The sequence below is a fragment of the Chrysoperla carnea genome, chromosome 2 (assembly GCF_905475395.1).
Source record: "Chrysoperla carnea chromosome 2, inChrCarn1.1, whole genome shotgun sequence".
NCBI lineage: Eukaryota > Metazoa > Arthropoda > Insecta > Neuroptera > Chrysopidae > Chrysoperla > Chrysoperla carnea.
In genome coordinates, this window is record NC_058338.1 from 87566636 (window position 1) to 87585925 (window position 19290).

At 29.8% G+C, this 19290-nt stretch overlaps 1 protein-coding gene across 1 annotated transcript in view; it reads left to right on the forward strand.

The window, feature by feature from the left end:
* LOC123293737 (acetylcholinesterase-like) overlaps positions 1-15255 on the forward strand; it is a 64506-nt gene extending 49251 nt beyond the window's left edge. The window contains exons 2-5 of the mRNA XM_044874639.1: positions 2956-3055; positions 3420-5144; positions 13883-14058; positions 15059-15255. Coding sequence (XP_044730574.1) covers positions 3433-5144; positions 13883-14058; positions 15059-15171 — 2001 coding nt within the window. The 5' untranslated portion in view covers positions 2956-3055; positions 3420-3432 and the 3' untranslated portion in view covers positions 15172-15255. The remainder of the gene's footprint in view (positions 1-2955; positions 3056-3419; positions 5145-13882; positions 14059-15058) is intronic.
* Positions 15256-19290: the final 4035 nt, after the last annotated feature.

The following is a 19290-nucleotide window of genomic DNA, read 5'->3' on the forward strand; positions in this document are numbered from 1 at the left end:
TATTGTTAGTAAGTTAAATAACAGTTCTTATTAAATTATAGAAACTCTAACATTTAAAAAAAAAAAACACACGTTAGTAAGAATGATAAACCGGGTTAATTATATTCAGTAACCGGAAACATGTTCGATTGATTTTTCCATACTACTGCCCTACATTGTATTGATTTTTTTTGTCCAAGATTCACATTGCAGGTACCTATTATTGTTGTTGTTGTTCATCATGGCAGCTTGTTAGTTAGTTAAAGCTTGACTAAGTTTATTAATAAACATTCTCACCTCAAAGTATTAAAATAGATGCAACACGCGAACCTTTTTAATTTGTGGGATTCGATTCACATTAATTGAAGAATTAACCTTTTGTTAAAATTTCAAACTCATTCCATTAAACATATATACATATATACTAGGGTGGCCCAAAAAAAACGAATATATTTTTTTTTAAGTCTCCTATGAAAAAAATATAATACAAAAAAAATCCGACTTTTAACGTTTTTGGAATTTTTTTAAAATTCGGAGTGATCCTTTAAAAATTTTTTTTTTGAGCTGTTCTTTAGAGAGGGCTCTTAAAACATGATAAACTAACATTAATAAAAACATGAAATATTTAAAAAAAAATTTATATAATATATGTATATATTTAATATATATATTTATATATATATATATATATATATATATATATATATATATATATATATATATATTACTAGCTAATTCCCGCCTGCTTTGCTTGGCATACTAACCATTTAGATGTGAAACTATACTTCTTTTATTAACGAAATGTTTCATTTCGATTTGATATTTATTGTAAATTTTTCAAATTTTAAATAGGAAAATATAGTGCCAGTCAGTGAATGCACAGATTTCCACATTACTATGTGTTGGGATGGGTTCCCGTTATTTATTATGGTAGAATCCCCAGAAGCCTACACCACGAAAAAATTGCCATAAAACTAAGGATAAATTTTGAAATTTGTTTTTGATAAAATATATTTATTCATTTTTTAAATCTATTAAATTAAATTTTGTAATCAATTATATTTTTACGTCCTTTTTTTTTATGTATGACAATTTTTATACATAACAACTACATTTCCATTTTTCATCACATTAATCTATTTCTCTTAATTTTAACATTTAATAACATTTCATGTATATGAAACTCATAATAATGGATAAAAATATATAAACCTGTAAAATACTTTACTTACATTCTCAAAACTTCTCTGTAAACAACATTCTTCGTACGTTTATCTGGTTGGAGAACGATGAGATCCTCAGATGAACTCACTCTTGAACACGCCACATAAAATTGACCATGAGAAAAACAATCATTTCGTAAGTCTACACCGGCTAATTTTAAACTCTGACTTTGTGCTTTATTGATAGTCATCCCGAAACAACATTTTACTGGAAACTGCAAACGCTTAAAGTCAAAATGATAGTCCGATGGAATCAGAGGAATAAGTTTACTTTCACCCTCATACTTTCCTGTAAAAATTGTTGCTTTGATAACGTTTCTTTTCATGGTTTTTACTAGTAGTCTGGTGCCATTACACAATTTTGGGGGATTTAAATTACGCAACAACATTATTGGTGCACCAATTTTTAGATGAAGAATATGAGGTGGTATTCCCGGTGGGTTGAGTGTGTGTAGAAACTCGGCAGGATAGTGAACAGTATCTTCTACCTCTATGACTCTATCTACAGACTTATAAACTACAGAAAATCCGTAGGGATAGGAATTCCGTAAAAACCGTTCTTAGTGGATGTCTATGTCACAAAAGAATTCAGTTTGCGAAATTTTAAATTAATCGGACCGATAGTTTTGGAGATTTCCTGATGAGTCAGTTAGTGGTAAATCGCTTATATATATAGAAGAAGATAATCATGAAAGTTTGTATGGATGAATGGATGGATGCTCGTAACTCAATCACGCCAGAACAGCAGGACAGATTTGGATGAAATTTGACACGAAGATAGATTATAGTCTGGAATAGCACATAGGTTACTTTTTATCCCGGTTATATGTATGGTTCCCGTGATATAGATTTGTTTTAATTTTTCATAGAGCAAAGGATCGACATTATTTTTTGCGTAGGTAGTGGTAGTTTAGGAGTCAGAAAAGGACATAGGGTAATTTTTATCCCGGAAAAAAAGCACGGTTCTTATGGAATAGCATACAGGAATCGTGTTTTTAAACGGTTTTGTAAAAGTTCGTGAAATAGATTTTTAGCGCATTTTTCTCAAGAAAGCTTGATTAATTTACACAGTAACGATAAAAACTCTCAGATACTATTCAATAATAAATCCCTTCTCTCGTGTTTTTTGAAAATTATTTTTAGCCTACTGTAATTATGCAAAGATGTTAAAGTTATTGGCATGATAAGGCGTTAAGAAATTTTTTGTGGATATCACTAGGTCAGTATTGGTGGGAACGCCATTCTGATTTGATCGTTGAGGGAATAGTAACATTAGCAATAGTTATGACGGATCAGTCAATACAATATAGGCGTCAGGCCTATACTGGTTGGCGATATCACAATACTTCAAGTGGACAGTCCTATTCAATACTGAAATATCAATTTTCCTAGCATAGATACAATAGTACCTGCCTCTATACCATACCAGCATTGTAGTAAACACCATACAGTTCTTACTTTGTAAAAAATAAAGAACAATTTTAATAAAAAAAACATTTTTTAACCCTCTCGACAGTTGTAAACTTCCTGCCTTGTTTCCCGTCAAATTCTTTTGTGTTTCAATAACTTTCTTTTAACATATACGACAGGCTTATCGATTCTCAAAAAATGATAAAAAAATGGAAATTTTGCTTCGTTATAAGCTCACCGTCTGATTTACTGTTAGATTTATTTATTTAGTAAAATCAATTATTTTAAATTTTTCAATCTTTTGTTTTATCAGTTAAAAATAACATTTTTCTTTCATTTACAGAATAAAGTCTTAAGCTTCATGTGAATTAAAGAAAACTATTGAAAACGCTGCCTAAAAGAGACTATGGTACCACGGTCAAAATTTTGCTGTTGACAAATAAGTAAGTTTTTTTTTTAAAAGATTCAATTAATTTTCAAACAAATTAATAAAACACTTTACTTGTATTTGTGGTTCCAAAAGCTTATCCATTTTTTTGTATTAAGCCTTTTCGGAAATTTTTTTGAACAAAACGTTTTGTTAAAATGATTTGTTATCAATGTCCGTTAAAAGGCGTCGTTATTCAGTTTTAAGATCACACGAGAGAAAATCTGCCTATGAATCGTTTTAGCCATAACGAAACCAACTGCGAAGTATTCTCTTTATTACTCATCTATTATTTTTTGCTCATAGCACGAAATTCTCTATACTCAAATTCTCCATAGCACGGAAGAAATTTAAAAAGAAATATTTTTCTTATTTTACAGTCAGGGGATCGGTATGGTGTGCAGATGGCGAGAGGCGGCCTCGTGTCTGCTCACATTCACTTTATTTGTGATAGTGATTCCAAATTGTTCATTATCTCAACCAACAAATGGTGGAGGTAGCTCTTCAGCCTCATCCACATCACATCGAGGACGTCATCATTTTCTTGATCCGCAACGGCCATTCGGTGAAGAGAGAGCTTATTTAAGTGCAACAGATCGATTTGATTTACAACGTGATTCTGAAGAACTCCGTCGAGAATTTAGACGTCGTGAAGAACCACCAGTACCTGAAGAGGATTCACTTATTGTGAAAACACGTAAAGGTCGTGTACGTGGTGTAACTTTAACAGCTGTTTCTGGGAAACAAGTTGATGCATGGATGGGAATACCATATGCCCAAAAGCCTGTCGGGCATTTACGATTTCGTCATCCACGACCAGTAGATCCTTGGGATGATATCCTTAATGCAACATCCCCACCAAATAGTTGTGTGCAAATTATCGATACTGTGTTTGGTGATTTTCCTGGATCTGCTATGTGGAATCCAAATACGCCATTGTCAGAAGATTGTTTGTATGTGAATGTTGTTTCACCAAAACCACGTCCTAAAAATGCAGCGGTCATGTTATGGATCTTTGGTGGTGGTTTTTATTCGGGTACTGCCACATTAGATGTTTACGATCATAAAACATTGGTATCTGAAGAAAACATTATTTTAGTTTCAATGCAATATCGTGTAGCATCACTTGGATTCTTATTTTTCGATACTGCGGATGTACCCGGTAATGCTGGATTATTTGATCAGTTGATGGCGTTACAATGGGTCCATGATAATATTCATGCATTCGGTGGTAATCCTCAGAATGTAACGTTATTTGGTGAGTCGGCTGGAGCCGTAAGCGTGTCGTTGCATTTGCTATCGCCGTTATCAAGAAATTTATTTAGTCAAGCAATTATGGAGTCTGGATCTCCGACTGCACCATGGGCGTTAATATCGCGCGACGAATCTGTTTTACGTGGCTTACGATTAGCCGAAGCCGTTGGCTGTCCACATGATCGTAAAGATATTCCGGCTGTTATAGAATGTTTACGTAATAAAGATCCAATTGAATTAGTCAATAATGAGTGGGGTACGTTAGGTATTTGTGAATTTCCATTTGTGCCAGTTATTGATGGATCATTTCTCGATGAAACCCCACAAAAATCATTAGCATTGAAAAATTTTAAAAAGACAAGCATTTTAATGGGATCAAATTCAGAAGAAGGGTATTATTTTATGATTTACTATTTAACCGAACTGTTTCGTAAGGAAGAAAATGTGTATGTGTCACGGGAAGAGTTTTTACAAGCCGTACGCGAATTAAATCCGTATATAAATAATGTCGCTAGGCAAGCTGTGGTGTTTGAATATACAGATTGGTTGAATCCAGATGATCCGGTGAAAAACCGTGATGCTCTAGATAAAATGGTTGGTGATTATCAATTCACTTGTAATGTTAACGAATTCGCACATCGTTACGCTGAAACTGGTAATTTTGTGTACATGTATTACTTTAAACATCGTTCAATATCAAATCCTTGGCCATCATGGACCGGTGTTATGCACGGTGATGAAATTAATTATGTGTTTGGAGAACCATTAAATCCAGCGAAAAATTATGCACCAGAAGAAATTGAATTATCTAGACGAATGATGCGATATTGGGCGAATTTTGCTAAAACTGGGTATGTTCATTTTTTTTCTATTTAAAAATTTGGTACTTATTTCTTGAAATTAGCATTCGCATGTTTTTTTAAACTATTACTATGTAACGTTTTGGTATTTTCACTAAAAAATTTAGTAATCCAGCCTGTCTTACAGCTGGAAATATTCGATGGATGCTTTTGCAGCATTTAAGAATCTAATCACGCTTGAATAATCAAGGAAATAAACTAGCTAGCACTTATAAGGCAAGCAATAGTTTGGAGAGTGACTGAGATGCAGTTGCAAAAAAAGTTGGCATTTTTATCTTTTATTGCCAGTTCAGCTACTACTTCTGCAGTTCGAGGCGAACTTCGTTCATCCCTATTGCTTCATTTATATTAGTTGCACATGTACAAGCCTTCATGGAGCCGTATCCAGAATATTTGGAAACTAAACTTTAGATTCACTCATTATGTGAGATTATCCGGTAGTGAATTCAATGTCATCGGTTGAATCCATCTATGAATGCCCAAAATCAAAGTTACAGAAACAAACCAGAATCGTCCATCACGGTCCGATCCAGGGGGGGGGGCGGTCAGAATTTTACCCTAAGTTGTTTTTTCGTATCCAAGTAGTTATTTTGTATAATTGTTTCTGCGAACTCTAGACACTTTTCGAAAAAAAAATTCAAATACATCCAATAGCAGTGGGGCGTTTTTCTAACTCTTCTAAGATCATTTTAGTTCAATTATTCAGGGTATATGTAGAACACATTTGTACAACCTAGATTATATTTATTGACTTGACTACTTAGGTTAGTTAAATTTATCTTTTCATCATTATTTTTTAATCCAACTTCGACAATTAATTATTCCTTGGAAAACCTATCGTAAAAGATAAGTGAAGTCACAGTGGGCTTTATTTTATTGTTATAATCAAGTATAGACGTTACATTTCGTCACGTCCGTCATGACAATTGGCATGTTGTTTAATATACAGATTGTGTCTTTACATGTTTGCACCTTTGTGAAATCCTCCAGTACAATCAATTACTAACTGATTACTTTATTTCCGGAATATCACCATCTAACAATCTAAAATTTTGCATTAAAGTACTTCTTGTCCATTCGGCCACGGAAACTCCTCTGGCGAATTGAGAAATTTATCTTAGTTGCAAGATGGTGATACATTTTGTAATTTTATTTAAATGTTACTCGCCAGGGATCATCTTGTTGCCAAAGTTGATATTAATAATTATTTAGTTCAAAGAGATTTAGCATATTATTATCAATGGAAAGGTAATTTCAAACTGACTATAAATCAAATAAGTATAAATAAAAGTATTTGTTATATGTGAGATATGTGAACGCTATTACCATATAGCCCATAAACACTTAAGCCATATGGCCCATTGTGATATCATATGTGTTTTACCACCTTTTCCGCTGATAATTTCATTTATCAGCTCCTCAATTATTCTTAGAGGTTGAGTGAACCTCCTTCATGCATATACGATGCCCCACACCAGGCACAATTTTTGTTGCGACGACGGGAATCGACACCACTATCCAAGGCATACCGCGAACATAATTGGTTACGTTTTAATCAACTGAGCTACTAGGGTTGACTAGAATGAAATTTACTATAAAATATTTGAATACGATTCGATAGATGTAGAAAAAAGCGTTGGACGTTACTTTGACTGTCAGTATATTACCTAATGATTCAATACACACATGGTACAAAATAACTTCAATATTAATGACCTTAATAGTATTCATATGTTTTTTATAATCTGTATTTGTTTTTTAATGTCTTTGCGTGAGATGTCTTGTAGTGATTGAATTTTAAGATATCTAATAAAATTCCACCCCGTCTCACATATAAATTAGGGCTTTATCTACAGAATGCGTCGTTTAAATTATACTAGCTATAATTTTCGGCCTTGCCGTGGTAAATTCTAGTACTTTCTGAAACGTTTTGTCATATTCTCATCTATATATCGGTGCACTTCGCTTCTCAGCTAATGAGTTTATTAAAAAATAATCTGAAATGAGTTTCTGTCAAAGTCTTAGTTTAAAATGAACTATATTCTGAAAGTTGAACTTGAAAAATAATTTGCATGGTAAGATGTACCCATATAGGCATTATATACAATAAAATAAAGTTCAAAAACTCTTTCTCCGAAAAATCTTTGAATATTTTTCGCCGACATATCTATTTGAAATTTTAGTTTTGTCATTAAAGATTGTTTTGATGAGTACTTATATCTTTTAGTTAATCTATAAAATGTTTCACTGATGAGTGAAGCAACTCACCCTGTATATTTAGTGGATATCATAAACATTACTTTTAGTGGTGGTTAAATAATTGAGGTATCGTCCTTGGAGTCATAATGGTTTGAGTCTAATGGTGGCAAATATTATACATTATATGGATATATATTTATTTTTTTTATTAAATTAATATTGCTATAATTTATTGCAACCTGGATTTTAAAGTGGACTATAAAATTTATACAATCAAACGCTTTTAAAAGTCCAGAATAAAACAGTCCACAAATTCAGTTTTTATTTTAGTTAGTTGATAATGACTTTTAAAAAAGATAGACACTATAATTTTGATACGATTGCCTTTCTTTGTGCCTGCATTTGAAAACAGATTTAATGTAGATCGTTGACTGTTAAGATTTTGAACTTCCTTTTGAAGAATATTTATTCGTTTTACAGAATTAAGGAAATTGACGATAGCACCGATATTTTTGTATTAATAATTTTTATGAACTTCACTGTTTTCTAATACAATTGTCTCTAAAACATGTTTATAACGTTCTGTCACGTGACGCAAGGCTTAAGGCTTAAAATAAATATATTAAATTGAGCTTTCTTACAAAGTAATTACGTTTGGGCGCAATAAAGCCTTGAAGTTCAAACTCGGGTTTTAATAAATAAAAGAAGACTAGCTCAACTCGTGCGGAATTCCGCTCCCGTAGTTACCGTAATCCGTGGCTACTCTGTACACGTGGTTTAAAACAACAGTGAAAAGTTAAAAACAACAAACAGTGAAAAAATCAAAAATTCTTAATTCAATATAAGGAAAACATTTATTAAAAATAGTAATTATATGTCTAGACCAGGCATGGGCAAACATGGAGAAGTCCCTCATACATCTGTATCTAAAGTACGAGTAAGACAACCTAACCAGTGACAACCAAAAATAGGAGTAAGAGAGGGAGACAAATTTTTCCTATCTCATTATTATAAGAGAAACCGAGATAGGTAGAAGAGTCGTATACCCGTCTCGCTTCCACCTCTATGAGCAATGCGGACTTAGATAAAGAGACACATAATAAAGTTTATGGCACACAATAAAGTTATGGTGACTTTGACTTAAAATAACTCGCCCATGTCTGGTCTAGAGTATTAGGAGAGCATCTGTTAAAACTAACAAGTTTGTCTCACAATAGACCTTTTCATCATGTCACATGCGCAAGTGCAGAGTTTATTTTTTCGTACAGACAGCAATAAGTAGGACTAAGATAGAAGATATTTGTTATGCATTTTATCACATTGGTTATAAATCGTTTAGTAAGAAACAAATGTGAGTCGTGATTTTAAAATGAAAAGCCCTATGCTTTGTGTATTATATGCCTAGAGTCTTGAGTATTTATGAAATTTTTTCGTTCAAATTATTTGTCTTGCGTGTTTTTTCATAAGCGGTACATTTTTAGACCGTGGGAATATTTTTCGTCAAACCTAGACATAATAAGCTTGAATCATGAAATTTGATAAAGGAATAAGTAAGATAAGGGTAGGACAGAAAAAACCTTGCTAGAGTAATAATATACAAGGTTTTTGGATTTAAACAGCGAATTTAGAACAGAAGTATTAATATAGCTAAAAAAATTTCTGTAAATGTTTTCATTGTAAGAATTAAGGCTGTAGTGGTAAATATTGACTTTCTAAGAAATTTCTAATAATAATATGTGCCTAATGTTTTTATTATTATAGTCATTAATTTGTTTAGTGGTTGGTTATTACTGCTCTATATATTGTATGGGTAATGGCTCATTAGTCGTTGCAATATATTCGTAACATATCATTAATTGCTTTTAATGATTTTACGATAATTGTAGTAGTTAGAAATACACTCGGCATAAAAATAACTGAATGTCAGTCATGGAGACTATCAACAGAAGTGAAAACTTAAAACTTTGGAATAACAGTGTTTTTTTTTTTTTTAATTTTTAAATTCGTTTTAGTAAGCATAATTAAAATTTCATAATTTGTAAATTGAAATTATTAAGGTAGCTATAAATAATTTTAAAAAATATTTTGACTGGGTTGGGTTGCGAACGAGGTTTTTTTGAATGGCAGTCATGCAGCGATACCACTGGTCCACCAAGCAGATTGATTTTCTAGCACGGTTGCGCGAGTTTAGTGCTTTTACCCCATCACAAAAGTGCCCAACGTGTCTAAAGTAGTTTTCACTTCAAAAATGATCTTTAAGAAAACTAAAATACTAACAAAATTTTAAATCCGGGCACGGGAGTACCATCCTTTACTGGAACCATTTCATCGCATTTTCAGACCCCTGTTTGAGAATCTCTGGATAAGACCAGAACGCAGAAATTTTCGGCATCCAGTAAGTTATAATTACATACATAAAATACAAAAATTTCAAGTATGTAGGTCATTTAGTTCCAAAGTTGCGCGAAAGCAAAGTTTCGCAATTATGTCACTCACTCACTCACTCATGATTATCAGAATAGAACTAGTACTTCCCATAAACTCAGACTATAAAAACTAGGGTAATCGAAGATCTGGAATACCTGGTGACCCTGAAAAAAATAAATCAATATGCCCACGTTTCTACAAAAAGAAGTGAAATCCCACCAAAAACATTTTGTAAAAAACTAGACAAGTCTCGATGGAGCTGCTTGTTTACCTCTAAAAAGTAATGAAATCTAGACAAAGTCGTGCCAAGTCTATGGTTCCTTACTGCGATTTCTTTATTATTATAGTTAATGTTGTGTGACTTGGCCGTTGAAGGATACACAAGGGTACAAAACCAGGTGCTCCATGATACCATTGCACCAATTTGGGACACGTCAACGTTCACGGCCAAGTCATACAACATTAACTGCAATAATAAGGAAATCGCAGTAAGGAACCTTAAAGACTTGGCACGACTTTACTTTTTTGAGATAAACATACAGCTCCATCGAGACTTGGCTAGTTTTTTACAGAATGCTTATGGTGGGATACCTCTATCTCCGAGAAAAACTTTCTTATCAAGAATATGTACAATTCATTCGAATGCTTGTATTTTTTATTAGTTTTGAATACGAAACTGAAATTTTTTTTACCAACTTTCACCGTTTTGTTTCGAGAGTAGGATGAATGAAAAGCTATCTTATAATTCTCTAAAGTTTTAAAAGTGTACACGGTCCGTAAATTTTACTTTTAGAAAAAAGTTTAAATTCGATAATATCCAATTTCATCAAAAAAGCTCAAAGGTTAGAGGGCAGAGAAATACAGAATCTTTCGAATGCATATATTAGATTTCCTACTAATTCTCGACACAAAGCATTCGAATGATTTGTAAATAACCCAGATAATTTCTCCAATATTTCAATTTTTTTAAATTAACGGGACTCTAATTTTGGTGGTGAGTGTACATATAATAGTAGTATTTTCTGGATGAGGAAAGATAGGTTATGAAAGGCTGTCGTATTAGAATCAAACATCGGAGTAGCTCTAAAATTGTTGATACTGGAGCAATTGTTGTTAATATTGTAAATAAATGTAGGAACAACCTGCACACCGTTGTATCATTAAATGGTAGAAACGAGAGATGGTATTTTTATCTTGAAGTGTCAAATGATTTTCGGAAACGTATAAGGATAACGTTTTTGCTATTCTCTAATTCAACAAATATCAAATGAAATTTGTGTATTTAGGGAATACATACACTAACGTTTATCACAAATGAATGCAGCAAAATGTTGTTAAGCATACATTTTGTCACACTCATAAACGTTTTTATCGTAAATAACTATAACTTGTATCGTAAATAACTATAACACACATGAATTCAGATATTTTGTATAAAAACATACCCAATGCACAATCATGTTTTTCTTGCGATTGAAAACATTTACTACAAGAAGCCTTGCAGGAAATGTAATAATATATTGATTGGTTGGTAGCACATATTGATTAAACATGTTCATATAAAACTATATAAACCAAATATCCCGACTAGAAATTGTAGTGAGGCATGCCGAAGAATCAGTTTGGGGCGAATTCAGCTTGCCTAACTAAAGCAATAAAAATTCGTATATTACCAAAACCACATGAGAGAAAATAAAGTGCCGAAAAAATTACAGATTAGGTTGTGATCACGGAACATTTAGGAAGTGCCTAAGTTTGCACCCAGAAATGGAAACCGAAGGTTAACCGTGGTTTGCTATACTAAAATCGGATTGAGCTAGGACAGTGTGTGCCCCCCCCGTGTAATGGGCTCAAAACATTAACTTTTTTGCGTAAATTGATATCTTAACATGTGTAAAATATGTTGGTACCGTGTTTTTTTTAAATTTGTTATAAAGATACAGCAAATAAAAAAAGAAGATATTGGCAGGTTCAGATAAGCGCTTGAAACTTAAAATGCATTTTTCTCAAATCTATTCTCCATCATAACTCGAGAATAGATTCTAGTTCGTCCATTTTTTTTTCTTTCAAATAAGCCAATCGGTCGAAATCCTATCGTAAAGGAAGTTAATGTCATTTTTATTAATGCGGTGTCTTCAGTGTGGTATAAATTCCGTTCTAAAAAATATTTTTATTTTAAATTTGTTTAACATAACCTTAAGATAATAATAAACAAATGATAAAAACCTCAAAATTCTTTCTTTTCATTGTTCATCAAAAAGAATTGCTTACACACACACGAAGATTCCCTTAAAAGACGTCAAAAAAAGTTTAGAAAAGCAACAAATTTTCAGTTATAAATTGCATAGAAAATATTGGAGACTGAAATTTTCTATTTTTATTTAATTTTTGTAATAGGAGAATTATAGTTTCCGCAAGAAAAACATTCTCTTTGCTTCATTTTAAGTTTCAAAGCTTATCTTTATTACTGAACTGACTATATGATTGCTGAACTGATTTCTCGATTCAGGAGTAGCTAGCTTCTGATTATCGTTGTGTATATACAATTCGCTGTTTATGTTTAATAATAAGAAAATTAAATTAAAAAAATGGTTTTTATATGTTTTTTCATTATACCTTACGTGCTTTTTATTTAACTACTTTCATTTGACTGACTTTTATCATTAAACAGAAAAAAAAAGATACATAAATTAAACATTTTCGTAATAATCAATACTTTAGCCGTATATTTTCATATCATACATATTGTGTATTAAAAAAATTTCCATTGAATCTTTATAAAAATTTTTTTGTATGCACTATATAGAAGCCAATTTTTCGAAAAAAAAACCACTCTTTATATGAACTTTTTCCAATTTGTGGCAATTTTAACTAAATAAAATCTCTAAATAATTATGGTTAATTGAATTTGCAAGATAGTAAGCCTTCGATTTTTTCGATTATCGCAGAATACTGCATTATGAATAACATAAGTGGAGTAAAAATATTTTCGAGCACCGGGAAACGATCAGAAATATAAAAATACATAATTTTGTTGTAATAATGCTACATAATTTTGTTCATATTGTTCATTCGAGACTTTTCCACCAGAAGTCAACTTTGAAACTCGAATGAAGAGATGCAAGTCGAATCGAAATTGACTTAGATATAAGCGTAATATGTTTTTAAATTCGAATTTTACCTAAATAAAAGTTATTTTAAATCAGAATTAAAAGATCGAACTACTTAAATTAAACTGTGTCCCTTACAAATTTGCTTTGTTTTTTTAAATGCTGGCCTCGATAAAACAACTCAAGTAAACTTTGAAGGAAGTGAGTTAAATTTAGAAGAATATTCAAGAGTTAAGATCCCATAAAAGCAAAAAAAAGGCCTTCGCCAGAATTGCCTTGCAAGACCTTGTACATATAAAAAAAATATCTCGATTTCAGTACAACATACTTTTACATGAAAGATATTTCTGTCATAATTAATTTTTGGGCCGAGCATAAGATTTTGGAAAAAAGGAATAAAAAAGATAATTTTTTAATTAATCCCAGTAAAATTAATAGAATCTATATTACACATCTAGGAAGCAAAAGTAATGAATGTCTCAGATCTTATGTTGATTGTCACCCGAGATGAATTCGAGGGTGACAAACATGAGATTTGAGACATTCTTTAGTTGAATCGTGGCGTATATACTATTTTTCTGCTCAATAGAAGCGGAAAAAGACAACTACCTCTAGCTCAGAGGGGCGAAAAGGTACCTATCTTTTCTACCCAAAGAGGGAAAAAATGTATTTTACTGTAATATATCATCCAATCCATTTTTCTGATAATTTTATATCCTTTGTCCTATTAACTATTTATAATATTTAATAAATAAAATGTTTTCCTTGATAACTACAGTTAGGAAAAGAATCCGTATAAATCAATGTAGTATCATCTCAGAAAACTATGGAATTCCAATGTGGTGAATTTTTTTAATAAATGTGAAACAATTTTTAATACACAATCAGTAATTTTATTCATTTATTGATTATTCTTTTGCAAAAAACAAATTAATATTCTTTATGATGCAAATTTTCAATCAATTTCTTGTACTTACTATTTTCTATTTATAGGAATCCAAGTTTAAAAAGTGATGGTACATGGATGTCAACATATTGGCCCGTACATACGGCATATGGTAGAGAATTTTTAACTTTGGATGTAAATACATCTGAAACAGGACGTGGCCCACGGCTTAAACAATGCGCATTTTGGAAGAAATACCTACCTCAACTTATTTCTGTGACAGGTAAATATAGAAATAATAAGTCACGCAAAGATAAATTTTACATTCAAAAAGATTAGATCAAATAGAAAAGAGGGAAGGATACAATAAATCTGATTGCTTCATCTATTTTGTCTCTATCCCTAGACTGACTGACTAATTCATTCTATAGTGCGGACCATTTTAATTTTTTAAGGATATCTCAAATACAGACCGGTTTTTCAAGCTCAAAAAATTTTTTAGCTTAAATGGGAGCATCTTTAAGACATCTTGCATTTGACCTTGGCTTTCAGGTCATCTGAAAGTCACCTCGGATTTGTTAGTAATTGAAAATACATTTTTTTTGTTCCGTTTCCATTGCTATTCAGGGATACAGGGAAAGTGTAAAATAAAAAATTATTTATAAAAATGTTTTTTAAAATTTTTGAACGCAATTTAGTTTTGTTTAAAACAATAAAAATACAATAACAAAATGAATCAAGTAATTTAGAAATAGATAAATAAAGAAACTTTTATTATTTCAAAAGAAGATTTCTAAATATTTTAGGGTAAAAAATTTCATTTTAAAATTATTTTTTATGATTTATTAATCATTTTGTTGCCATAATTATTATTTTTATTTTGTTATTATTATTTTTTTTCAAATTTGTTATTTTGTCATTTTATTAAAACAATTAAATCAAATTTTTAATATACTCTAGTCAAATTCTACATTAAAAAAACGCGGAACGCAATGTAAAGCTGCTTTTTTGGTATGTTATTTGGATTCCTTAGGTGAGTGTGAAACTACATTTAGCAAGCAAAGTCGTGCTTCAAATTTTCAGGAATTTTTTCTGTTTTCATATATTACGCAGGTAGCACAACTTTTTTTTTGATTGCAAAGCGAAGTTTCACACTCCTCTAAGAGGTCCAAATAACTTACCAAAAAATAGCTTTGCATCGCCTTCTCACATTGGTACTTGTTTTCACAAGTTTTAAAAACTACAGGGGAGATTATGTTTTAATTTCTTTATTATTTTTCCAGCAAACTTGACACCGAATCCTACACAAGAAAAATGTACGAGTAGCTCAAATAAAACAGAAATAACCTCCAGTTTAGTGGTAATCCTCGCAATAATACTTCGAATATGGGTTTAAGGCATGTCTACTAGGGTTAACCTTCTGTCGTGCTACATTTTAAACAAAAATACATATCATGTATAAAAAAAAAAAAAGAATAATTACGACAAAATGTAAAACAATACAAATGTTAAAATTTAAACTAAAAAAAAAAAACTATAAAAAATTAAAAAACCAAAAAAAAAAAAACAGTATTAAAAAAACATTTTGCACTTCCCTTTAAACAAAAACAAAATTTAAAATGCTTGACGCATTTTGCACAAAACTATGTAGCCAAGCATAGAAAAAAGTTATTAGACATATATTACAGCAGGCAAAGATGAGCAAAACATTTGCTCCTCGTAAGCAATGATTGGTGTACGAATTTGAAAAAAAAAAACCTCAAAAAATTCTGATTTGTGAAATGTTCCAACGAAACTTTGATAAGGTTACGAGTACAAATGGTGGCGCCTATTATTTAAAAAAAAACCAAGCGAATGATTGAACATGTTTTTACTGCTTTGATATGGAGCATGGATGCAGTTATAAAAAAATATTTTTATATTTATCTTATACAAAAAAAATGAAAAAAAAAATTGAAAAAAAATTTTCCAAAAAAAAAAAAATAAATAAATAAATAAAAACTTTGCATCACAAGTTTGTATTACATTTATTATCAATACATATCAAAGTTTTGTATGTAGAATATTAAACTATTAAAAAAAAAAAAATCAAAAACATACCAACAAATGAATCCATTTGAAAATTCAAAAAATACATTTGACATATCCTAAATTAAACATCAAATATTGTAGAACAAATAATTCATCTAATTTCATTTCATTTCTATTTAATTATTGAAGCCTAACAACCGAAGAATGACCACAATTATAGTAGTATCAGATTTGTTCTAAATCGGGTAACATTTTCCATATTTAATGCAATCACTACTATAGCGAAACGTAATAAATATTTCTTGTGTAGAAGTATAAAGAGCGAAAGTAATTTAAGACCATCAATACCATATGTGCTAGAATCGACAGTTTTTTACTACTAGAAAATGATCAGTTACTACAAAATCTGTGACAAAAAGTTTTTATAAGGATTTACTGTCATATTTGTAGGGTGTCGCATCAGTAAACCATTTTTTATTTATTTCTTGCAAATATATTTCGTTTTTATCAATTTTCAATATTAGTTATTCAACAAAAATAATCGCTTATTAAATACATTATTTGACCACCAGAGGCGTATTATTTCATCTATAAAGGAATATAAATTATTTCATTATATTTCCTTTAAACAATTTATAATAAATTGTAAATATTCCCCTATTAGCTAGCTCACTTTATTATATGAATTTTCCCATGAATTATGTTGTTATATCCACTCAAGCATGGCACAAGTGTCAGTTTATCACTGAAGTTAAACGTCAAAATGGTGAGATGATTAATTGTTCTACATTATTTGTTCATGAATACTCACACACAGTGTTAAAAAACATTTTATCATAAATAGTAAAGCCTAATTTGTGTAAATGAAAAAATAAATAAATCTTTTAAAAAAAATGACATCTTTATTAAAATTTTATAATTTTTTATACAGCTTCTTTAATTTTTATTATAATAATTAAAAAAAAATTAATAAAATAGTAAAACTACTTTATTTAGTTAAAATATATATTTATATAAGTGTTTAAAATTTAAAAAAAAATTTTTAATCTAAACTAAATAAAAAAAAAAACATTTGTATCGAAAAGATTAGAAACACTTATTAGAATTTTCACAAATTAATGGTGAAAAACGAAAAATGGAAAAAAAACTAATCAGAGAAATAAAAATAGTTCATGAAATAAAAAAGTGTAATAACCAAATTGGAAAATCATTGTTTAATCGCTATACATCAAAACAATTATGCTTTTCAGGCCTTCTAGTTCCTAATCTGGTTCAACAAGATTCCATAATTTTTTGTTTTTTAAACTATACAAAACGGGCCTATAAAATAATACAAAAAAAAAAAACAAAAAATGCTTGTTAAATGCACTACTGCAATGCATTTAGGAATTGTAAGTTGCACACGCGTTGAGAATCAAAAGTAACAAATTGTTTGATGGGCATTTCTGGTTTTTCATTTCAGTACAGGGCCTATTGGCAAAAACATGTCAATCGTAATAATTAAATTTTTTTCAGTTTTAAACGGGGCTTATTTTAATTCGAATAAATATACAACGCTGCCAAAATAACTAGAAAAAGTTGTTCTGCAATCTTATCGTTGCTGCCTTATCAACAATTCATGATTTCCTTACGAAAACATTTTAATCAGGGTGCCAAACTACTTTTCGTATCACATGGATGACTATAACTAATCATCAAAGTTTTTCATATTGTTATGTACCTACTAAAATCAATTTTTGAAAGTACTGTATTAAACTGATATCAAAAATTGTTGATACCAAAAATTATAAAATTTTTTGGTATAAAATGAGTCAACATGTCTGAAAAAATTCTTCACTCGTAAAATTCAATATTTGTTATTCAAATTGTTTAAACCATAAACTAGCTAGCGCCAAATATTTGAAAACAAATTATACATCAAAAAATTGCTCCGGAAATGCTCCTTCAGAATATACAATTGCTCCACTTATATAATTAATACTTAATTAGTTTGACTCCATTTAAATTTACATATAGATACTTCAATCGTCAATATTTACAAAAATATCAAGATGGCGTTAGTGAATAATTAACTATTAATTATTTAACTGGATCCATTATATTTTCTGAAGGACTAGTTTATGGTATTGTTTAAACTAATTTTGAGGACCATTTTAGTGTCAAGGGTATTTCGACAAAATAAAAACATTGGTGCAGTTATAGACATCTATTAGGTTACCAAAATGGATTGGCGCCTAGAATATTTATTTACCCTGATTCAAAAGCAAAATCAACCCAAATACACACTTAATTTAGAATTAGAAACGTCTCTTATAAAAAAAAAAATGAAAAAACAATTTACTACTATTTAACTTAGACTTCTATATAATCTATAGTGCCTCTCCATTTTAGAATTCACATAATAACAATATTTCTAGTAACAATCAAATTTTACCTTTAAAAAAAACATAATTTGTAAAAGAATTGTTACCTTAAGATTGTAGGGATTTGTAAAATTTAAAAAATAATTGCTTATACATTATTAAAAAAAAAAAAAAGACAAAATTCGACCAAATTTTCAAATTTTGAATGCTTCAAAGATGCACCCTTTTTTATTCTAGACTACTTTTTAACAATATTTAAAAACCAAAAAAAAAAAAACAACGTAATTGAAAACATATCTTCTTGGTGCAAAACTTTTAACCGTCAATATTTTATTGGTTAAAGGGTTAAAAAAATAACTGAAGAATCGAAAAAAAAAAATTTTAACAATTATATACATTTTAAAATATTTCCAAAAAAAAAATAATAAATTGCATTTATTACATATTTTTCATTAATAATATGTAAGTTTATGCTGCAGAAGTACAATGAAAAAAAAATTAAAAAATTTTTAAATTAAAAAAAAAAATTATTAAAATAAAAACGAATAAATTAATTAATAGAAAAAAAGCATTGTTTGTAAGTTTAAAAAAAATAATTATTATACTATATATATAGATTTGGTAATTAGTAATTAATAAAAAATAATTAAATTAAATTCAAGCATTTGTTGTGATCTATTTAGAATTTATAAGAGATTATTTATTTCAATTCGAAATAGCTTAAGAAATTTTTAGCCACTATAAAAAAATGCTTTATATAACAACATGTCCAAACATGTTTTTGTCTTGATGATATTCATTAAAAAAAAACTAAAATAGGGAATAAAAAAATTTTTAATTTCGAATTTTTTTTTTTTTTAATTCTTGCTAAAATAGAACGTTTACACGTTATATGTATTAAATGGTGGCATCAAATAGATGCGCGGTAGATATATGTGATCACACTTTTACATTTATGTTCACACGCTCTCGATTGAATGTGTTCTTTAATTAATTATATGTTACACTGAACTGTAAATTGTCGCAAGCTATTTAAAAATTTAAACGAACGAATATAATTTTAATAAATTTTTTAAGAGTGAGTTTTACTAGAAAAAGATTATTATCAAATGACTCTTGGC